The sequence below is a fragment of the Staurois parvus genome, unplaced genomic scaffold (genome assembly GCF_062004578.1).
Source record: "Staurois parvus isolate SC_StPar_1 unplaced genomic scaffold, SC_StPar_1.0 ptg000409l, whole genome shotgun sequence".
Lineage (NCBI taxonomy): Eukaryota > Metazoa > Chordata > Amphibia > Anura > Ranidae > Staurois > Staurois parvus.
In genome coordinates this window covers 2,207,546-2,232,660 of record NW_028318205.1, presented here as the reverse complement: position 1 = coordinate 2,232,660, position 25,115 = coordinate 2,207,546, and the positions used below count along the sequence as shown (strand labels likewise).

Below are 25,115 nucleotides of genomic sequence, written 5' to 3'. Positions count from 1 at the left end.
GTTTTTCTTCTATGTTGGACTAAGCTGTCTGATATTTGAATGTGTAGCGGTAATGGCACTTGAAGCAATAGTGTGAAATTGAATCTTTGCAATATCCAGGGCATCATAAAGCTTTGTGCCTGCTCTTGGCCGCTTCACTCTTCATTTCCATCCGTTTTACAACTCTCCATAAAATGTGGCGATTTTTCCATCTGGATTTTACTTTTCTTTAAAGCAACGAGTTTAATGCCCCTTATATCAAGTAAATAAAATGCCCCAGTGTCGTGCATAAGGCCTACCATGGCATAACACCTTAGCGAATGTATTTTATCCTGTAATAAAAGTAATTTGCTGAGCACTGCTGTGAAAATGACCATTATTTATAAGGAAAACATATCCTGTAATATTCAGGATGTTCAGCTTTGTTTCATTGTGTTTCATGTCACCCTGTGGTCACATAAATAAACTACCTTGCATACTATTTGTTTCTTTCTTAAACTACAGCATACTGTTCATTATTTAAATCTTTTCAAGGAAAATGGTTCAGAGGGAGAACAGATTAAACTGCAGTTTTTACAATGACTTTGTGATATTTGGACCAGCGTGGGGAAGCAGAAGAGACCCAATCCCCAATCTAGATCCCTGACCCATCAGCTCTTTCAATCTTCATTCTTGATGCAGCTAAATACTGTATCTCATTTTTCAGAGGCTGGTCTAGATATCATGAGCAATGTACTGTCAATGAAAGGTCAGTTGCAAGAGAGCAAAAAGTGCTTGTAAAGCCAAAAATACTTTTTAGCATAACATTTCAAAATATATAAAAGTTAAAGCCCTGCCTCAAATAAAGTTAAAATATTTACCAAAAACGTTTCAAAAGTTCTCTCTGGTTTAATTTATCTTTTTACAGGTTCCTACGCTCTGCCATCTGCCACCTGTACAGTGAGAGCATTTCGTCTGTCATTAATAGTGCTTAACAGGGGAAGACTGATAGGGTTTAGACCAGCAGTTAAGTATGTCAAATCCCTAATAACTAAAGTAAAATTAAGGTGTGGAATTTCTGACAAGAGAGAATATGAACAGATTTCCAAAAGGCCATATAGTTATATACAGTAGTTGTCCCAAATGATTTAATGTGTCAAGTGAAACAGTACAAAAACAATTAAAGTATGTGAGATTTGAGATGTTGGCTTAAATGTGCCACACCCCTAACACGGTAAATAAATCAAGAGGATATGTTGAATATAAAGGTGGGATTTTTAAGGCACAGCTTACACCAATATTAATAAAATACAATCCTTTTTATTATCAAAATGTAAAAGGAGGAATCCCATGGTTCAGAAAAATATCATAATGGATATTCACATATATGATCTTGCCCCAACTCACTTATTTACAACAGTCATGTATACAATCATTACATATAGAACAAAATAGCCTTCTTATACATTAAGATTGTCAATAGGTTTGATGCATTTCCTGGATAGTGTCCACTTCCTCAGGCGCTGACAAGGGGACAAGACTGACAAATCTAAACAGAACCTAAATTATCAGCAACAGAATATCCAATAGTTTTCCATTACAAACATGGTGTGTACAATAGTTTACCACAGTAAGGCCTCATACACACTGCTGCTCCTAAATGTGAGTTTAGGAGCTGTTGGTGTTTTTTTGCCAAAGCCCCTGAACTCTGTTCAATAAACCCCTATATGTCCATGCACACATAAACTTTCATCAGAGTTTAGCAGGCAATTAAACTTCCTTCTCCTGAACACAGAAGAATGGCATTCAGGTGGGGAACGTTTCGGCCAAAAAAGCCAAACACGGCAAAACCGTGTGTAATCGCATGTAACCGCTATCCGCGTTTAGTGCTTCGCCATGTATTCATTTCAATGGCAAGTGCTCTGGTCAATGAAATGAATAAATGTCCAAGTGGCTAAACGTGAGTAAACATGGCTAAACGTGGTACCGTGTTTTCACACGTTTTTGCCATGTTTAGCGTTTTTCTGCTGCCAGTAGAGTAAATGTCTAAGGCAGTTCCAGTGTACATGTAGCCTTAGAAATATTAAAGAATATGCCAATCAATATACCACATCAGTAAAGGCTCAAAAACTAAAACAAAAGGGAAAAATTGGCCCTTAACTGGATGATTGCTAAAATACTATAAAAATGCAGCTCAGTATCTGATCCTATTTTATACATCTAAACAAATTTAAATTTGGAGAAAGCCAAAGGATGTCTTTGACCCTTTTTCATCTGATAAACATGTTGGGAAATGCCTTGTGGTAAGCATAGCCTAGTGTATTAAGCGAGTGTGTATTATTCTTATTATTATACAGGATTTATATAGCGCCAACAGTTTACGCAGCGCTTTACAAGATAAGGGCAGACAGTACAATTACAATACAAATGAATACAGGAGGATACAGAGGGCCCTTCTCGTTAGAGCTTACAATCTAATGGGGAGGGTGTATAGACAGTTAATGCTCTATGTGGACATTTAACAAGAGAACATATTACAGAACCAAAGGCACTCTTTGGTACGAATACTGTTTGATCACTATATTCTACTCCCTACGCAAACTCAACAGTAGTTCATAAACATCAGGATAACGTCAAAAGCCCTCCTTGGCCTTCCCAATCACTAGATCTAGACAGAAAAAAAAATCTGCAGGAATATCTACAGTGCAGAGATCATATTGTACTTCTGCCTCTTTTACCCTTCAAAGATCTGGGAACTTCTCGTCTCAAAGAATGAAGCAAAATCACACTGCACAAAGCATTTCAAAAATCAGTGTGGCTGAGGGAAGTCTGGTCTGACTCTTTATTAGGTCCTTTATAATAATGTATGGGTAGTAGTTTCCATAAGTATGCCCTTCCCATGGATAGTAACTGTAGCTACTGGTTCTGTCAAAAAAGGTGCAAGCTACAGTAAAGTAAATGAAATGGCACTGTAATACCTGCCTTTCTTCTCCAATAATATTTATGAAGGTTTTAAGTTTCTGTCAGACAAGAGTTTCACAGCTTCATTTGAGTGATTTGCAGCCCCGTATAGACAGCAGCAATGAGGGAAAAGGCAGATTACAATTAGCTTGAAAATGCTGCCATTTTTAAACCCTGCATGACACTACTCTGAGAGTGCTGAGCATGATAATGTAACAGTGGGTCTGTATTTTAACATATGCAGCACACACAATAAAACAGACACTGAGAACAGCGCTCAGAACACAAAGGAAGAAATTTAGGACCAAGCAGGATATCAAAATTAAAAACAGAGACATTGTGAGCAAGCAGAGGGAAACACTGAGTCTGTCCCCCAAAATTAGGAACACTTAGCAATTATCTTTCCCCACCATGAAAGAAAAGAATCTCCTCTTAAAAAATTATTGGTTGGAAAATTACTTGATTGTCGTTTTAGAAGGCTATGCATAATTATTTAGCAGTTAAAATTCAGCGACAATACAGAAGCAAGCCAAGCAGCCTGACCATTAAGTATTGACAAATTCCACTGTCCCCCTACTTATTATAGAGCGGGGCAATGTCTTATGTGTGTCAGACACTAGTTCCTAATTGCACTGTGGTGATTATAGGCTCTGCATGTGAAATGGTGATATAATGAGGCCCGTGCTGGTTTATGACGATAATGGCAAGAATGCTAATCAATATATGAATTTAGAAGGCATGGCAGATATCAGATTGAGCACATGTTGTGATTATGAGAGTAGATCACATGCTACAGGAGGTAAATGCAGTATTTACATAAAGAGAGGTACAGCGCATTCTTGTTGTAACTGTGGGATTTATGTATTCACAAAGGGATTCTTTAATTAAAGTCAGGTACATGGCTGTGATAGAATGTATACACATTACTAATATCAACATCCTTTTTGCATTGACCTTTTATTTAGATACAGTCTTAATTTTTAGTTTGTATATAGGATTTTTTTTTTTATTTGCTCTATTGAACAATTAAAATTACCGTAGTTTATAAAAAAAAACATTGATTGAAAATGTTTTTGTACAGCAGAAAATGAATGCAAAAACATTTTACCACAAATTTTTATATTCCACTTCCGAAAATATGAGTTGATGTCTGCTAAAGCCTCTTCAGCTAAAATTAGAGGAACATTTAGCATTAAGCATGCCAGTACAGAATTTAAATTCAGGATTCTTGGAAACATGTGCTCCTGGTCCTTTGCTCCCCAGGCATATAGAAAATGCTTGGACATTTAAAGGTACAACGCTGGAGACTTGTGCTACCTGGTTTTCTGGACTGGCCTTAAATCAGTTATAAGGGCCATTTATTATTTATAAAATATTCCACATATTATACTGGTATGGTATGGTATGGTATTGTACAGAGTGGCCCTGAGCCTCCTCTTCTGGGGTACCCTACCAGCACTCCTGTTCTGTTTATGCCACCATAGCAAGTCACTTGCTATGGTGGAGCACCTGCGGGCTCGCTCCCAAGCTTGGCTGTGTGAATCCACAGACACACAGAGTGTGGATTGGCCCCACCCCCTCACAGGATTTTATTGACAGCAGCAGGAGCCAATGGCTCCCCGCTGCTACCTCTGTGTCCTGTGAGAAGAGATAGAGAGACTAGAGCTGCTGGATACAGGCACAACGCTAGATTGAAAAAAAAAAGGCTGAAAAAAAAGAACAATTTCCTCCATCCACACAAGTGAGATGGCTAGAGGAAAATTCTTTGCTGTGCCATTGTATTATGACAGCAGGGACCAGGGGCGGACTGACCATTTGGAAACTCGGGCACTGCCCAAGGGCCCGGGGTCAGTAGGGGGCCCCATGAAATGCCCCTGGTACCTTTTTCATTGGTATTTTTGAGTTTGGGCAAAGACACAGGGGCCCCATGATCCCTTATTGCCCAGGGGCCCCATGAGTTGTCAGTCTGCCCCTGGCAGGGACTCTCCACTGTCAGAATATACTGATCAGTGCCCGCAGTCCATTGATCAAGAAAATTTTATAACAATCCCGTTCAACAAAAGTCGATAACAAGCAGGAGTGGTCACACATGGATAGAAATTCAACCTTTCCCCACTGAACCATCTCAATTTTTATCCATCTATGGGCAGCTTTAATTTAATATACTTAATGAAATGACAGGTGCACAATACATACGCCTTTGTGTACGCTTCAGAATTGAATCTATATCGCCAGGAGAATACATCACACCCAACTCTCCCTGTTTTGAACAGCTGAACAATAGTTGCCTTATCCCTTCAATTGTTCCTCTTTTAGAACTATAGTTAGTGTACATAACAAATCTACTACATAGATTTACATAGGAAAGCCCTAGTTTTTTAAATTACCTAAGTATAGAGTTTTGTTTTACCATCCTTGTGGGCCCCCTGGACTCTAGGGCCCCCTTATTCTGCCCTTAAAATAATCCACCACTGATTACACCACCACATCATGTCATATATAGGAAGCAAGCCAAAGCTGAGAGCAGAAAGACCAAAACAGATCGTCTGATCACTCCGCATTGTATATCTGGAATTGACAACTAGAGTAGAGGAAGCTGTTGTCCTATTTTACTAGCAGTGTGGTTCTAGGTGTACGGCCCAGTGTGAGTGACCTGTAATTACATGGTGTAAAATTCCAGCAACAAAATCTGACAGCCAGCATCATGACGTGTGGATGGAATGTATACTGCCCCTTGCAGCCTTACTGTCCTAGGTCAAAGACAAAGGGATGTTGTGAATCATTTAATACTCAAAAGGTTGGGAGCCTTTCCAGTGTCTATAACTGGTCACACACATCTGTTAACATATCACGTTACTAACACATTATTTGGTCACATGGGTTTCCATTGTTTGCTTAATTTCCATTGAGGGTAGTTGTGCACAGGGGCGGACTGACAACTCATAGGGCCCCCGGGCAATTGGGGATCATGGGACCCCTGTGTCCTTGCCCACACTCAAAACACACCCAAAACAGCCTATAAAAGGTACCAGGGGCATTTTATGGGGCCCCCTTCTGACCCCGGGCCCTCGGGCAGTGCCCAAGTGCTCGAATGGTCAGTCCGCCTCTGGTTGTGCATTACCTCAGCTGCAGCGTTCCTTTGGAAAAGCAAATTGCTGCATCAAAAACAGTTGTAGTGCTACCCCCGTAGGGGCTGCTGGTAATACCTGGTTCTTCCTTGAAAGTATAGAGACTGCCCACCACGGCAAGCACCAGTCCATTCACACCGGCTCCAATAACACAGTCTTGGGCAGCTATCACTAAATGATGGACTTCAGTCCGCGAACGGCCCCAGCAGCGCTGTCACCCAGACCGCCAGCCCGTAGTGACAGATCAGACGCTGAGCAGGGCGGTCGTCATGGCAACATAACATCACTTGTGCGCCCCTTTCAGCTCACTGTTTCTCCAGCTCCTGCTCCCTGCCTGTAAACAAGCATCCGGCAAGGATCCCGGCACAGCTCCTGTCTGCCGTCAAAGTAGGATATAGTCTTACAGGGGCACTCTGATGGGCACATTGAATGTTAAGGAGCACTCTTATGGGCACAACATAGAATGTGCCCATTAGAGTGCCCCTTAACATAACATGTGCCCATCAGAGTGCCCCTTAATATAAATGTGTCCATCAGCATGCCCATTATTTTATGTTAAGGGTCACATACTGTAGAAAGGGGCAGTCTGATTGGCACATTTGATGGAAAGGGGCACTGTGATGGGGAATATGATGTAAAGGGGCACTCTGATAGGGAAATATGATAGAAAGGGATACTTTGAGTGTAAGGGGGCATTCTGATGGGAATACCTGTTGTAAGGTGGCAATGTGATGGGATACCTGATGTAAAGGGGCACTCTGATGGGAACAACTGATGTAAAGTGACAATGTGATGGGGATACCTGATGTAAAGGGGCACTCTGATGGACACAACTGATGTAAAGGAGCACTCTGATGGGCACACCTGATGTGATGGGAATATATGATGTAAAGTTGCACTCTGATGGCGACACCTAATGTAAGGGGCACACTAAAGGGCACACCCTATTTGGACCTCGGCCAGAAGAAAATTTTACTGACCGGAACTCCTTGAATTTTAATTCAATAGCCCTGGTCTAGGGGATGTCTTTTTTTATTTTTTGCTTGAAGAAACTTTAAACAGGATGGGGATAGCATGGGATACTCCAAGATGACAGTCTTCTCCTTAAGTGAACATAAATATTGAATAATCCCCCCTCCTACAGCTTAAGACCATGAGATAACTTTCTGAACAGTCTAAGACCCCACAGCTAGGGACCATGAGGCAAGTCTCTGAGCGGCCTAAAGCCTCACAGCTGCAGACCGTGAGGCAAGTTTCTTTGGCATCTGGTGACATTGCACCTATGCACAACTATTGGTGGCCAATTCAGTTTCCAGAACACTGCACAGTCACAGGGATCAATTAAGGGATTTACTCTCCAGTTCCCTGGACAGCTGCCACCTTCCAGCTTCCTCTGGACATGGTCCAATGAGTGAGACAGTCCTTCTCCAGACCAGATCCCTTGTTATGAGGATCTGCAATCAGCTTCTAGGAAGATTCATCCAGGCCCTCATCCCTGACACCGCTGAGGATTCTAGAACAGCTACACAGTCCATGAGCTGCCTAAGGACAGCAGCCCCTCAGGCACTGGAACCCTCCTGGGGGGAGAGAACCCAGCTCTCAAGTGCCTCAGACTATTATCACCCTTCCAGCCCCCTTGACACTCCTCTCCAGGGATTGGCTGAAGTATGATAAATAATCAGGCCGGTTATTTGCATCTCCCTCCCTAAGCTCTGGAAGCTTCTTTCATAGGCAGGGGAAAGCAATCAAAGGTCCAGCCAATGAAACCCTTAATAGGCCAAAACAAACTATTACTGCTCCCCTGATTACAGAAAGAGCAAACACTAAATTTTCCTAGCAGCCTACGCTAGAAGGGTGCTACACAATGAAATGACTGTGGTGCCTTGTAATACTTGATGGTGGCTGGGAACATATTGTAACCTACAAAATAGGTGCTATACTTAGACCAGCCATTCACACCAACAATTAGCACCTTCAGGTTTGATAAATACAAACTTCTCTCCAGATCGGGTTCATATTCATCTGCAAGACATGTAACGCTTTTCATCCAGAAAAAAACGTGCAATCTTATACTGGGAGCAAACCAAAGCACGCATGTCCTCCTTGCTTATGTCATCCGTATTTCAGCTAATTATCGCTTCAGATTATTTGCATAAGAAAACTTGTGAAATGAATATCTCGGAGGGAATACTTAGCCAGTGTTGTTACATATGATCTGGTGTTTAGCGATAACACCTCCCCGGCCCCCAAATGTGACGTGCCACAATTATTTTCTGCTTATTTATGTATCTGATAAATTGACAGCTGGTTTTCTGCAATTATGGATTATATAACAAATGGCTTTTGGTGGACCAATGCTGCCATCATGTGGCAGAGATGAGTATTGCTTATCATATCAATGGCCATACTGTATACTGTATGTATTCATGCTCAATGGATTCAAAGTGGATGGAGAAATATTGTTTTATATATATTGGAGATATGTTTTTTACTTATAGAATGTAGCTGTACAAAAAAATTTAAAATTATATAGTAAAGGCATGTTACAGTGATTTGGGATATATTTAGTGACATGGCAAGTGGTTTATTCATTCTAGTATATTGGTCATATAAAGCAAACTATGTATTCAGCACTGCACCCACAACTGCTATTGTATACCACTGATAGATCAGAAATTTAAAGTTTCTTGCTTATTAGCTGCTATCAAAATAAGATATGAAACTCAGAATAAGAAGCAACAACACAGCAAATTAGCTGTTTTCAGATCCCAAGAAATGGTGCTGTTAGATTTTGATATGATACTGGTATATCTCAAAAAAGGTACAGGTATTATATATGGTAAGTATGGTGCTGCAGGGGTTAATTTGACATTAGGGATTTGTTAGGGAGTCAGGCAGCACAGTGGCTACACTGTTAACACTTCCGCCTAGGAGCAGGGGCGGACTGACCATTTGAGCACTCGGGCACTGCCCAAGGGCCCGGGGTCAGTAGGGGGCCCCATGAAATGCCGCTGGTACCTTTTTTATAGGCTTTTTTGAGTGTGGGCAAGGACACATGGGCCCCATGATCCCCTATTGCCCGGGGGCCCCATAAGTTGTCAGTCCACCCCTGCCTAGGAGTACTAGGGTCGTTGGCTCGAATCCCAACTACCTGCAGTTTGCGTGTTCTCCCTGTGCCTGCGTGGGTTTCTGCTGGGTACTCCAGTGTCTTCCCACACTCCAAAGACATGCTGGTAGGTTAATTGGATCCTGTGTAAATTGGCCCTAGTATGTATATGAATGTAAGTTAGAGACTTTAGATTGTACACCCCTTGAGGTTTAGGGACTGATATGAATGTACAATATACAGTTGTGCTCAAAAGTTTGCATACCCTGGCAGAAATTGTAAAATTTTGGCATTGATATTGAAAATATGACTGATCATGCCATAAAATGCTCTTTTATTGAAGGATGATGATCATATGAAGCCATGTATTATCAAATAGTTGTTTGGCTCCTTTTTAAATCATAATGATAACATAAATCACCTAATTGGCCATGATCAAAAGTTTACATACCCTGGAATTTTTGGCCTTGGTACAGACACACAAGGTGACATACACGGGTTAAAATGTCAAATAGAGGTTAATGTCCCACATCTGTGGCTTTTTAAATTGCAATTAGTGTCAGTGTATAAATAGTCAATGTGTTTGTTAGCTCTTACGTGGAAGCAGTGACTAGGCTAGATACTGAGCCATGTGGATCAGAAAAGAACTGTCAAAAGTCCTGCTTAACAAGGTAATGGGACTTTATAAAGATGGAAAAGGACATAAAAACATGTCCAAAGCCTTGAATATGCCAGTCATCACTTCCACTAAGAAGTAGAAAATTCAGGGGCCTCTTGATACCAAGTACAGGTAGACCAAGAAAGATTGCAGCCACAACTGCCAGAAGAATTGTTCGGGATAAAAGAGCATTTTTTGGCATGATCAGTCATATTTTCAATATCAATGCCAAAATTTCACAATTTCTGCCCGGGTATGCAAACTTTTGAGCACAACTGTATATGTAAAGTGGTGTGTAAATTGACAGTGCTATATAAGTACCTGTAATAAATAAATGCAGTTAATAATATCTGGTGTGTGGCAAGCTGTTAGTCAAAGTTGCTAAAAAAAACTGCCAAAATAGCAAAACCGATCTAAAAAAACGACAAAAATTTTAAAATGCATAAAAACAACACCAGTTCTAGTCGCATTGATAAAACAGCAATAATAAAGTAGTCACGAAGCACACACACAGTCAGTGATGTGACTTACTGGATTTGTACAATGTCACGGCTTGAAATGCGTCTTCCTCACATGAAATTTGTATTTTTTTCATGTTAAAATCTATAATAGTGGCATTACATGACATCAAGTGTTCGGTGCAGATCATTTTTCAAGACAGCACCCCTTTTTCCAGCTCAACTGTAATCTCAAAGACTCCAGCATTGGAGATCCCTTGAAAATCTCTTAGAACCCATTTTCCCAAGATTACAGCACCTACAACTTTACTGTTCAGTCATTTGCTTTAAGGAGGCCAGTAGTAACTGTGTGCAATATTCTTGGTTTGTCTTCAAACTATATGCCAGAGGAAATAGAAGGAATGAGGAGTGAATAAACAAACCAGGCTGTATAGTCAGGCAGTAATATAGTAAAAGTAACATATAATACCAGAAACAAACATTTGAAATATTGAATCTTATCAGTCTTAGATGTGGTGGCTGCATTTGTTTTCTTCTTTTCAGGCTCAGTGCATTTTTTGCAAGTACAGAGATCTGGTGATCCTGACAGAAAGACAGGGATAGGTTTACTAATACTGGAGCACTCAGAATTTGGTGCAGCTCTGAATGGTACCCAATCAGCCTCTAACTTCAGCTTGTTCAATAAGTTTTGATAATAAAACCTGCAAGCTGATTGGTTCCTATGCAGAGCTGGACCAGATTTTACACTCTCCAGCTTTAGTAAATAACCCCCACAGTGTCATTGTGACTTTCTTTGTACTGAAATTTCAAACAATTTTATCAGCCTTCCCAGCTATTTTCTATTAACTACACAGAACCCCCCCCCCCTTAAATGTGGTGATGAGTAGATGGGGATGTGCTTGTACTCATAATTTAGAGAGTCAATGCTGCTCCAGCTCCTCCATAGACACAGTATGGTTAACAAGCGTTGTCACTCTAGGGCGAGATATGTTTTTTTGCTGGCAGGATCGCCAGGTAAAATTAAAAAGAAAAAAAAAGCCTTAAAAAAGGGAAAGTAAAGCAACTATCACATTCAAGAACTTATAGGTTGCAATGTATATTTTTGATTTCAGGGTTAGATATACAGTAAAATAGGAAAATTAAAGCTGAATACCATGTATTGGAATTTTTACATAGTTACACTGGCCCAGATTGGAGCAATGTAGGTATGTAATGTATGTGCAATACCTGTAGGATCCCTGCAAGCTGGAAGCACTGTAGTAGGCATGACTACGGCGGTGATCGCTGCTAGCTAGCTTTAGAATCTCATAACAAACTACCCCACTGCTTACAGACCACAGAAGCTCATCTGCTCAGCATGGGCACTATTCAGAGAACACTATCCATTCTCTACCTCATCCAATCAGAGAACGCTTTGCATTCATTGAGAGAATGCAACATGTTCCCTAAGTGGTATCTGAAAGAAGCAAGAGAACTCCTGTATTCACAATGCAGGAGGGTAGCCCCTTGCCACAGGACCTGGAAGCTAGTGAAGATCACCATAGTAGGGGTGTCTACTTCAGTGATTTCAAACTTCCAGGGGAATCCCACAGGTTTGACACAAGAATGTGTACGTTGGTCCAAGCTGGACCAATGTAACTATGTAAAAATTGCCATGCCTGGAACTTATCTTTAAGGAAAGTGGAAGGCTTGCATTGAAAGATCATTGCACAGACAACTATCAGTACAGATAATTGAACATGAAACTGTTGCACAGCTGAGCTGACATCATAAGTTGACATCAGAGGTGACAATAGGGTAGTCATCATAGGTGTAAATAAAAGTTATGTTCTATGTTTAGTGGGTTGGATATGCAAGAATGAAGCACATTAATGTCTACAATTATTATAACTAGAGATTCCCACAACAGACTGAGAAAATTCAAATAAAAAGAACCCTTTAGGCCTCAGCACACTGGACTTTTTTTTTTAATGCAAGTTATACAGCTAACTCTACTGACTTTTTAAAATGCCCAGTGTGCATGAGGACTTATATATACAATTAGCGCTATTTCTTGTTTCATTGATAGACAGCAAGATGGTCATTAAAAGTTTAATTGAGGATGTCAGTTTTTTGTAGGAAAATATCATTCCTCATTATGCCAGCCTCCTTTTAAATATCCTGTGTTCTGATCATTTCCTGTAAACATTACAAACCTTCCCATTGATGCTCTTATACATTCTTCAACATCAACATCTTGTCATTTCTGTATAGCCATTCTGTACTGCAATGGCTAAAATACATGTAATTCATTTTAGGTGTCCAACTCCTGGGTGTGATGGCTCTGGGCATATAACAGGAAACTATGCTTCCCATAGAAGGTAGGTAGACATTGGCTTTCATCAATTCTAGAAATAAAAAGGTCTAGTTTAATCAAAGTCTAGACTTTGGCAATTTTTTTATATTGAGCTGAGATTTTTGAGATAAAAGAAATATACAAACATTTATGTGGAGTGTACATATTACAGCATTGCAAAAGGCATATTTACAGTAAGTCACCATTCCCTTACAGAACCAAAGAACATGGAGTTTATTTCTCCTTTAAGGGTTCATGGGTAAACACTCAGTCCATTTTGTCCCTGTGGCGAACTGTGCATTCAGATAACCATCCAAACTGTTTGTAGCAAGGATATAATCTATATTAAACCATATGTAAAGTCTGTGTACATATGTTCTGAGCTTGTTGGCTCTTATCAGTGTAGGATTATCACACTAATAGGTGTATTTTACATGATAGGAGAGGTAAGCTTAGAATTGTATTTCTGTCTAATCCCCAAACAGCCTACAGTATTCTATTAAAGATCTGCTTGGAGAACGCCTGTGTGGAAGCACGGCTGAGATTATGGTTACTTTTCTAATAATGTGTATACTGCATATAAAAGTCTTTAGATGCTGGAAGAGTGACCTTCACACAGTGATTAGTAAATAGAGACAACCACGATCTATAGGCTGCACTGCAATAACCAGCCACCTCTTGCTAGGAATGTAAATGCATTAAAAATAGAAAAGGACCAATTGATAAGAAATAAAGCTTGAGTAGAGGTGGAGCTGCTTCCCAAAGAAACTAAACTCCAGGCAGATGTTAGAGGCATAAATTAACTCTTTGGTGACCAGATATCACTGATACTTTGATGTCCAGGCCAAGTTTAGCAGCTTTAACATGCATCTGTTAATGTAACAAGAACTATGAGCCTAATTTACCCACTTAGATATTTGTTTTTATTTTTTTAAGGACATCACTTTAATACAAAAATGTCCCGTTTTTTATTATAAATTGAGAAATATTTATACATACAAAATTACACATACAAGGAATAGCTGCTGCAACCCTCATAGCATGTTTTCCATAAGGAGTATATATATCTCACTGTGCGACTCCTGCGGTTTCCATCCGCTGAACAATGATTTATGCACACACACTCACCGGCCACTTTATTAGGTACACCTGTTCAATTGCTTGGTAACACAAACTGCTAATCAGCCAATGATGTGGAAACAACTGAATGCATTTAGGCATCTAGATGTGAAGATGACTTGCTGAAGTTCAAACCGAGTATCAGAATGGGGATTTAAGTGACTTTGAACGTGGCATGGTTGTTGGTGCAAGACATGCTGGTCTGAGTATTTCAAAAACTGCTGATCTACTGAGATTTTTATGCACAACCATCTCTAGGGTTTACAGAGAATTGTCCGAAAAAGAGAAAATATTGAATGAGCGGCAGTTGTGTTGACAAAACTGCCTTGTTGATGTCAGAGGTCAGAGCAGAATTGGCAGACGATTTGGTTTGAGATGATAGAAAGGCAACAGTAACCCATGTCAGTATGTTTCCAACGCCTTGTTGAATCTATGCCACAAAGAATCAAGGCAGCTCTGAAGGCAAAAGGGGATCCAACCTGGTACTAGCAAGGTGTACCTAATAAAGTGGACAGTGAATATATATATATATATATATATATATATATATATATATATATACACTATATTGTCAAAAGTATTGGTACGCCTGCCTTTACGCGCACATGAACTTTAGTGGCATCCCAGTGTTGGTCCGTACTGTTCAATATTGAGTTGGCCCACCCTTTGCAGCTATAACAGCTTCAACTCTTCTGTGAAGGCTGTCCACAAGGTTTAGGAGTGTGTCTATGGGAATGTTTGACCATTCTTCCAGAAGCACATTTGTGAGGTCAAGCACTGATGTTGAATGAGAAGGCCTGGCACGCAGTCTCCTCTCGAATTAATCCCAAAAGTGTTCTATCGGGTTAAGAGCAGGACATCCATGTCTTTATGAACCTTGCTTTGTTCACTGGTGCACAGTCATGTTGGAACAGGAAGGGGCCATCCTCAAACTCTTCCCACAAAGTTGGGAGCATGAAATTGTCCACAATATCTTGGTATGCTGATGCCTTAAGAGTCCCCTTCACTGGAACTAAGGGGCCAAGCCCAACCCCTGAAAAACAACCCCACACCATAATCCCCCTTCCACTAAACTTTACACTTGGCACAATGCAGTCAGGCAAGTACCATTTCCCTGGCAACTGACAAACCCAAACACGTCCATCCAGAGAATACGTCTCCACTGCTCTAGACTCCAGTGGCTGCGTGCTTTACACCACTGCATCCGATGCAGTGCATTGTACTTGGTGATGTAAGGCTTGGATGCAGCTGCTCGGCCAGTGAAACCCATTCCATGAAGCTCTCTACACTCTGTTGTGCTAATCTGAAGGCCACATGAAGTTTGGAGATCTTTAGCTATTGACTCTGCAGACAGTTGGTGACTTCTGCTCACTTTGCGCCTCAGTATGTGCTGACCCCGCTCTGTCATTTTATGTGGCTTACCACTTGGTGGCTCAGTTGCTGTTGTTCCCAGTTGCTTCCACTTTGTTATAATACCACTAACAATTGACCGTAAAATATTTAGTAGCAAGGAAATTTCACAGATGGACTTATTGCACAGCTGGCAACCTATCATGGTATCGCGCTTGAATTCACTGAGCTCCTGAGAGGGACCCTGTCTTTCACAAATGTTTATAGAAGCAGTTTGCATGCCCAGGTGCTTGATTTTATACACCTGTGGCCATGGAGGTGATTGGAACATCTAAATCCAATGATTTGGAGGGGTGTCCCAATACTTTTGGCAATATAGTGTGTATGTATATATATATATATATATATATATATATATATATATAATCAGTATGTACATCATGCACACTTTTTCCCCTAAATTAAGTGGTTATTATTTTTGTTATTACTGTAATTGTATGTGACATTTACAATATTAACTAGATCCACCTTCAGGCTGCAATGGCAACTGCAGTAGCATTGAAGGCTTAGTTTGTCGATGAAGCTTCAATCCTGCATGAGATCACTAAGTCAAACCTTATCACTGTGATTGGTATCCATTTGTTAGTGGGGACGTTTTTGAGGGCTAACCATTGTGCAATGTGGTGGCTATCCTTTCAGAGTGAGGACATTTGTTGATGTATATTTAGTACAGGGCAACTTGATGAGAAACAGTAATATTGAAATAGCTGGCTTAAAGGGCCCAATGCAGTTTGGTAATCATTTATAAATCATTAAACATTGAAAATGACAGGAGGAGAGAAGGGTGAATAGAGGGATGATGTCTTCATTTTTTCCATGGAAAAACAAAATAACAGTAGCAGGACTTTTGCAGTAGTATTTTTTCTTCCTACAGTTTCATAAATTATTCCAAGATTGTTCCAGGCATTTGGCTATCTTTATTAAAAATGCAACAGTACAGAAGTAATGGTGTCTGTAGAAGCCAATTAGGGTTTGCCTTTCATTCCCAAACTTACAATGGGAAATAAAACAAGAATTCTGATTGATTGCGCAGAGGTAACAGCTCCATTCCCCTTAGTTCTAATTTCCGTAGGTTGGTCTTATTACAGAGATCCACTTGGTATGAATCTAACCTGTTAATTTTATAGCACGAGGAGTTCTATGTCCTCACGTAAAGTACACTGCTTCTTTGTGCCTCCCAGGGCCAGATTTCCAACACTCAGGCTTTTAATCATGGAGCCTTTCTTATTCAAAACAACACCCCTCAATTAAGATCTCCTTCAAAAGATTTACTTACTTGGTTTAGAATACACTGATACAATCTACAAATAATTTCATATGAAATTAACAATGAGGAAAACAATATATACAGTAGGCACTGGCAATATAAACATAAGCCACTTTTTTGCCCTAGCCCCTTATAGGTACAAGGCTGCTGTACCCAGTACTAGGAATAAAACAGAAATAGATGAGTTAAGACAGAAAAAGACCAAGTGGTTTATTGAGTCTGCCCCATTTTCTTTGTTTACTTTTTTTCTCCAAGTATGGATTAATGTCTGCCTCAAACATGTTTCAATCCACTTACTGTTGACTGACTTACTACTCCTGCTAAAAGTCTTTTTGAAGTACCAACTACACTTTTGGTAAAATATTACTTTCTAAAAGTTGGTTTTGAAGTTTCCACCTGCTGGTTAGATGTTCTATTTACTATCTAGTATGTGACCCTGGTACCACCTCTGCTCAGGAAAAGGCAGATCCAGTACAAACATGGCTAGCTTCAGCAAGATTTCACCACATGAGGCCCTTTAGGTAGTAAAAGTGAACAAGGGAGGGTGGTTAGGAATACTTACACTGAGCAGGAAAGAGGAAGGAGAAGATGCACTGTGTATGCCACCGGTTACTTTCATTCTGACTGGCCCTCTTTATATATTTTTTTAAGATATTCACTGCAAATCAATTCAGAAATAAGGCTGTTTACTGTGTATAAAAGTAAATGCCTAAAGCTGAACTCCAGGGAAAAACCCTTACAGTGGGTCCTCCTCCACACTGTTCATTCTGCCTAGGAGATAAGGAATAAGGTGATATTCTTACCTTATTGCTTGTTCCATAAGCAGATGACATTCTCCTTTACTTTCTGGTGCTCTGGAATTTGGATAGGTCCTCAACGTCCTCCCGTACAATATGTAGGACTGCTGGTTCTGCCCTTTACAGGATGACGTTACAGCAGTCAGGAAAGAGGCTTCAACCTCCTCTCTCAGGAAAAAGCCTGAAAGAAACATAATGAAGAATAAGGTACGTGTATCACCTTATTCATCATCTGCTAGGCAGAATGAGCACCCTTGCAGTTACCTGGGAAGGGGGACCCAAAGTAAGTGAGTAAATATTTTTCTTTTCTAGGGTCCAGCTTTAAAAATAAGTATCAAACTGATCAGATATGCATCTTGTTGAACTCAAAATAAATTTGGGGTCCATTTCTGAAACAATTTTCACAGCTATTTTTCCAATGAATCTGTATGAGCAATCATTCTATGTGAATTGGGAAAAAACAAATGTTCTGTAGATATTTTGGCTAAGACATAGAGGAGAAGTATTGGAAATGCATATTTTTATCAATAAAATCAAAATACTTTTAAATATTAATTGATGGAAACACAGTAATAAGTCATTTTATATTAGAAACAGATTTTTAACAAATAATGAATCATATATATTAAATATGTATTTCCCTTCAAAGAAAAACTATATAGTTCAGGTTTAGTCCAAAAACATTTACATTTCCCTACGGCTCTGGTTATATTACTTACCTGTAATGAAGTATGTCCCACAATGTGCATGATTCTGGATTCTGTTGAAACCTTCATGACAGGACTCTTCCTGCTGCTGAATTTCTCTTGCTGTGGGGGTTAACAATTTCAGTGTTCAGGCTCAGCTGCAATAAAGACGATCTGATGGGGACACCCCCCCCCCCCTTCTGCTATCTCCTCCATTGAGAAAGGTTCTTTCACTGTTCACACTGCATGTAACACAATTGGTGAATGGAAGAGAGAATCCTGTGATTGATCAGACTCTCCCCAATCACAATCCTTTTACAGACAGTATAAGCAGTGAAAGAAATTTTCTCAAAGGATGGGAAGGCAGAAGTGGACATGTCATCTTTACCCAGCTGAGGCAGGAGACCCAAAACTGTTAATCCCCATAGTGCCAGAGGTTCAGCAACAGGAAGAGAACAGGGCAGCCCTGCAGTGAAGATTTCTTCAGACTCCAACAGCCCCCAACAGCCTTCACATCATGGGTTATACCAGGGGCAGACTGACCATTTGGAAACTCGGGCAATGCCCGAGGGCCCGGGGTCAGTCAGGGGCCCCATGAGATGCCCCTGGTACCTTTTTCATAGGCTTTTTTGAGTTTGGGCAAGGACACAGGGGCCCCATGATCCCCTATTGCCCGGGGGCCCCATGAGTTGTCAGTCCGCCCCTGGGTTATACTTTATTACAGATCAGTAATGTAACTAAAGCAGTAGAGTAAAAACGTTTTCTTTAGGCTAAGCTTCAGCATTAAAAGACAATGTGAAAACACAAAAGAAAACAATGAAGTAAAATAATTAAATGAGTAAACTAATAAGAACATCTGTCTTGAGTCTACAAATGCATATCTGTGCTCTCAATAACTTGCTGGAAAAAAAAGAAACAACACACACGCAGCAGATAAATGTGTGACCGCATGGCTAAGAGACCACAGACAGGTGTTGGGCGGGCATTTTTGCCATTACAGTAGTTCAGAATGTACAACCTTACACCAGGCTGTCACTCAGACAATATCCCGTTTGACAACAAGCATTTTTTTCAGACTGGAGAGAACTGAGTGGAGAATTCAGAGATACAGGTAAAAGTACACAAATAAGGTAAAAATTATATAGAGGAAATAATATTTTAATGCTGCTACATTTATTTTTTAAAATATTTATTGAAAGGTGGAATTTCCCTTTAATGACTCTTTAGTGAATGTTTGTACCTACCCCAGCCTTTCAGGTTGCCCAAGAGCAAAGAAAAGTGGAATTAAGATAGCACAAAGCAAAGAAGACAAAGAAGACCAAGAGCCAATCAGGTCAGTCTGGGTGACATATTTTGAAAGGTCACTGTACAGTGATCATTGAAAGATGTTACATTGGTAATATAGGGGATATTTGTGGGATTTGACCCACATGTAGGGAGGCAACTCTGTAGCAAAAGGGAATATATAGCATACTTTAAAAGACTGTACTTTAAAACAATACCTAAATTATGGATAAATGCAGCGAGATGTGAGAAAGCTGTATGGAAACAGTGGAATTAATTTACTTAATGCAGTGTTTCTCAACCTTTTTCCAGTCAAGGCACCCTTTAAAATTATGGACAGTCTTAAGGCACCCCATTCTAAAATATAGAAAACTAAACTAATAGTTTTACATAATGCAGCAAACATGCAAGACATCCAACATTAGACTTGGTTTATTCTTCCAAAGCTAATACACTTTTGCACACTGGTAGTGACTAGTGTTCCAGCATTTTTTTTTCTCATTTTCTCTCCCCCACATTGCTAACGTGACCCCAGTACTGACAGAGATGAGCGGGGGGGTCAAACAAGGATGCTGTGCAGGTGCCCAATGTTCTCCTTATCAACCAATGATGTCAGTGGTTGTTAGGATGCCTGCACAGTACCCAAGGTTGTAGTGTTGCACAATGAAAACCTGTGGCTTTTCTGCAACCAAAAAATAGGCTTGATCCACCTATTGGCTTGTACACTATTTTTGCTCAATTTGAAGCAATGTTTAAGTATGTTTCCCAGGCACCCCTGAAGAAACCAGAAGGCACCACAGGGTGCCTAGGCACCCTGGTTGAAAACGGCTGACTTAAAGAACAAAGACTGTTCACACAAAAAAGCAAAAAAATTACTAAGCTTAGTAAATTAGGTGACGTTGTGTTATTCCCCAGGCACACTGGCATTTAGCCCCAGTGTATGGGGCTACAGCCTTTAGCCACAGCTGGGGGCACTAGTTCACCATCCAGCCTCACTTCTAGCAGCCTGTCAAACTCAATGAGAGGCTTAGAGCTGCTGTAGCTCGAAAGGGCTGGGCAATGCATATAGTGGTACTTATGTTTAGTGCAGTATGTGCCCAGGGACAAATGCCTGGAACACAAGAAGTATTTATTCTGGACATTTATCCCTGGGCACATACTACCCTAAACGGAAGTACCACTGAATGCACCACCCAGCCCCATCCAGCAGCACCAGCTGTTTGATAGACTGCAACTGGGCTTGAGGGTGTACTTGTGCCCTCTGCCTATGGCTAAATGCCAGAGCCCTATGTGCAGGACTAAAAGTACACTGTGCCCCCGCTGGGGCCTTAAATTGACATTATTGCCAGGAACATTTTTTCTAAAAAAGGGCTCAAGAAAATGAGGATACTGACTCAGATTGTTGCTTTGTTGAAGAGCTACAGCTAGTAGAATCTTAATACTTGACATTCCTTGGAACCATGAATGCCTATGTAGCCATCTTGGGGGGGGGGGGGATTATGAGAAATTGCCCTCCCCAAAAAGGCTATTGCACTAAACCTGTAAGTGAATAAGAGAACCAGAACCTTTGCAAAGTGGAAAAATCAGTGATCGAATCAAAGTAATTGGGCGCAGAAGAACCACTGCAACCTGCATATAACATTGACCAAAAGGACATAGATACACACAAGTATAGAAATGATACAAATTTTATATAATAAAATGTTATTAATAATACATACATCAAATGTACAAACATGTATTATCAGCAAAAGGCCCATTAATAGTCCTGGTGCTCATATGCCCACATATATATATATAAACAGGTTTACTTACTGATAAGCTGGGAAATGACCATTACACATACAGAAGCACAGACCTCTCTATCTGGCGCTGTGCATGTGAAATAACACAAAAAGACAGGGCAGAGATACTCTGCCTTCCACAAAAAGATTTAGAGATAGCATCAACAGCTGCAGTTAAACTATTAGATCATAGGAATACTTCCATAAAAGTCTCTTCTGGTCCAGGATTTAGTAGCACGAACAAAGTCAAAGTCAACAAACCAGGGGTTGGGAGTTCATACATAATATATTTACAGGCATTTACAATCTCAGACAGTAGAGTGTATTCCCACACCTCCATCCCCTTTCACGTACTATAATTTCATCTGGTGGCACCTACATCACTACAGGACACAGTAGTACCGTAGGCACTGCACACAGCTGGGGACCAGGCATCCAAAATACTCAGAAGTGTTTGAGATGCTAAAGAGTCTTCTGTGTTTCTAGATTTTAGCAAAGCAATGATCCAAACCATTGCCAATTGGAAAGATAAGGCACCTGGAAAGGCAAGGCACCTTTTGCAGGAGCCCTTCGATAGAAACATTTTTAATCAGGGGCAACCTTTTAATTTTTCACATGTTAAAATCTTCATTTATTAGATTTTAGAAAATTAGAAAATTACCTAGAACTCCTAAACATTATGTATTTTTAAAAACAGAAGCCAGTGCAGTCACTATTTACAAATGTGTGCAGGACCTACATGCGTGTTTTCATTTGCATGTATGCGCAGGGGGCGGGGTGTATTTTTTTACTTTTTTTTATTATATTCAATTCTTTTCCTTATTTTTCTTTAACCTTTATTGCTATCACAAAGGGGCTAACAAGCTCACTATGTGATAGCTTTGGGTAATGATAGGTATTCTTTATGGAGACATTAGGGCTCTTTTAGGGGTCTATTATCCTGCCCTCCAAAGTAGCTGATCAAACACAGATTGTGACTGATATCCACCATGGGTGACAGTGTGGGGGGGTTGGGCGGTACCGTAAAATTGATTGGGTAGCTGTAGAGCAGCCCAGATCCTTTTTACAAGACAGTTGATTGCAATCTGAAAAAAAAAAACCATACCAAGCTCATGACTGCAGCTGAAGTCATGACCATGGTGTGACCACTAGCTCACATTTTAATACATACAGTGGTCAGCAAGTGTTTAATGTATAAACCCTTTTTTTTTTTTATTTGTTGTGGATATAGTTTGGAATTGTTCAAATCTTTGACATTGGGGAGAATCGCCATTTACTTTATTCTCTATAGACACAACAGGAAGTAAGATAAATACATATTCAATATAAAGGAAATCCCCTCTTAGACAGCTGTCACTGGGTTGTTGACAACTCTAAATTTCCCTCACTTTCAGACCCAGTGATAATTACCAAAAGGACAAATATATGGGGGAATCCTACCAGCTGATACAGGAACAGCAATGCAGCCTCACGGAGATTCTAACCCCTCATCAAAAACTAAACACAAGTTTTGGTATTAGATACACCTTGACTAAAACAACTATGTGGTAATAAACATCATGGTTTTTTTTTCACTCACACACAAATAGGTATTCAAATTAACACAGGTTCACATTATTTACTATCATTCACTTTGCAATGTGAACAGCCTCTACTGCTTTTTAAACAAACCATAAAACTCCCATGTTGCAGGTCTTCAGGTTTTATGTCCAGTCTTGGCCCTTCTAAAACTCAATGGGGTTAGTTTACTAATGGAGTGAAGACTTTTTACATTACACATTCCTTTATCTTAGTAAATAAGGTGAGGCCATACTCACTTTAAATGCCCAGTCATGCAAGGGCAAGTTCGAAAACGTTGATTTTGCCTTGCACATAATTGGTATAGTCATCCTATTTACTAAACTACCTAAACATTCTCTTTGAAAGGTGTTAATTTTTACTTCTTTAATAAACCAACTCTACTAATTCTGTTTCCTAAAGGCAACTGAAGGTGTTGAACCCAGGCCACAGGTGCCCTAGTGCTAATGACTGGGCCATTATTCCATATACAACATCAAGAGCTTTCTACATTTAGTTGTTCTAGGCAGTCCTGCACTTCTGTCACCTAAAACTAATAGCTCACCTAATGGAACCCTTCATATTTTTCACCTCTCACTTGCTTGACTCTTACAATAAAAGGCAACTTTATTTATAATTTCAGATCAGTTAGGAACATTTCTCTCAGCATTACAATAGCTTTTAGCCTCTAGAAAACAGATGTCAAGCTGAGATCCCAGCTGTGTTTGATAATTGCTAATATTGTCAACTAACGTTCCTCGACCTTTCGTGTGTTCAAAATCTTACATCACCTAAACACCCGGGATATAATATTTTACTAAAGTAAAACTTTTTCAAATTTTATTAAAAATGAGCTGCTGTAAAGTAAGTACAGATTTTCCTTTTCTGATGTTATTTAGTGAAGAGATCTTATTCTTAAAGTACAACTAAAGGCAAAACTTTTTTTTTTTAGTTTTCAACAGTGCTGAAGGATTAATACACACTTTTATGCTGTCTGTGCCCCCATTAGGGAGATTCCTTTTGTCTTGTTTACTATTTCACCAAAAGCCAAAGTAAAAAAAAAAACTCTGAATTTTAGCTTGTCCCCAGAATAGGAATAGTGAGGAAATATTTCAACACTAGTTCTGGTGACCCTGGTGACAACTAGGGATTCCCTCACTTTGGAGGGATATCCTCTCACTTCCTGTTTAGGCTATGGGACAGGAAGTGAAGGGAAATCTCCCCAATTGGACACAGATGTCAGAAAAAAACTGATAGGGTTATAACCCTCCCTAAAGCTGGGTACACACGGTTCAAACATCTGCAGGTTCAGCAAGTGTACGTTGACGTTTTGCTAGTGTATTTTGAACTTTTGCTATTGAGGTCTATTTACAACCACATACAGCATGATATAGTTGTGCAACCTACCCACTGTCTTGTAGGGGGTCATATAGATAAAGACAGTCTAAGAGTATGTAGACTTTTCTGGGATTTCCTATTTCATAGTACAGTTTGCTCTGCAAACTAGGCATATTAGAACGCTTTATATAATTAGTTGTTTATGAACTGTAAATTAATTTAAATATAAAGTAAGAACATTTAGAAATTTTGAAAGAATGTATAGAAATTTAAACATTTAAATACATTCCCTTCAAATGGGAAATCATTAACAAACGAAGATAACTACGGCTGTTGTAAAGCAATACAATTAGCCAGAGACTTCTGTGGATTGTACTTTACTGCAAGTTGCATATATCTAATCCATATACTTTCCAATCTTAGAGCTTGTTCAAAAGTGTGGAAAAGTACATGCTAATGAAAGAAAATTAGAAAATTAATTTCCGTATTTGTGATCACTAGATGCCCAGTCCCTGGCTGTGATGGACAAGGTCATGTGACGGGGAAGTATGCATCACATCGCAGTGCATCTGGATGTCCACTGGCGGCCAAGAGGCAGAAGGATGGCTACTTGAATGGCTCACAGTTCTCATGGAAATCTGGAAAAACTGAAGGCATGTCCTGTCCAACTCCTGGATGCGATGGTTCTGGACACATTAGTGGGAGTTTTCTTACACATCGGAGGCAAGTTGCTTGTTTCATGGAAGCCAGCTGTAGAGTACAACAGCCTCATGTGTTAACATCAAATTTGTTATTGGGAAAATGCTCAGATTTTACTGTAAATCACATCGATACATTTGCTAAAAAAGGGGGATCTGCAATAAGTGTTAAATGCTAGATATCTAATGCTTGATATAAATGTTGTACTGTCTGACTTTCTCCAATTTGGTTTCCTACATGAGAATTGATCTTTCCGGTCCCAAAATATGAGATACCAAATATAATCAATATTAAAAAATGATGTGTTTTTTTATGAAACTAAAAATAAGGTACTGCATTTGTATAAAAAAAATCTTAAAAGACTTATTTCATATGTTTCCTCATCCAAGCTAAGTAGTTTTCGTCTAAAATTTGGTTTAAACCTTCAAGTCTTCGCCTCAAATAAAAAAAATGTAAGAATCAAACATATATTAGTAATTAAACGCAGAAATTCTATCTAGTTACCAAATGTGAAATACATCTAAAAATGATTTCATATTTTTAATGAAAATGTGAAAGATCTTGTAAATT

At 39.7% G+C, this 25,115-nt stretch overlaps 1 protein-coding gene across 21 annotated transcripts in view; it reads left to right on the top strand.

The window, feature by feature from the left end:
• Window positions 1-25,115, top strand: part of MYT1L (myelin transcription factor 1 like) — a 664,471-nt gene that overhangs the window by 618,394 nt on the left and 20,962 nt on the right. For 14 of the 21 annotated variants that reach the window (XM_089686713.1, XM_089686712.1, XM_089686714.1 and 11 more), the window contains 4 exons: window positions 12,567-12,629; window positions 18,959-18,994; window positions 19,133-19,216; window positions 24,348-24,569. In XM_089686713.1, coding sequence (XP_089542839.1) covers window positions 12,567-12,629; window positions 18,959-18,994; window positions 19,133-19,216; window positions 24,348-24,569 — 405 coding nt within the window. The remainder of the gene's footprint in view (window positions 1-12,566; window positions 12,630-18,958; window positions 18,995-19,132; window positions 19,217-24,347; window positions 24,570-25,115) is intronic. The other 7 variants (XM_089686724.1, XM_089686719.1, XM_089686731.1 and 4 more) reach the window with 4 other exon arrangements.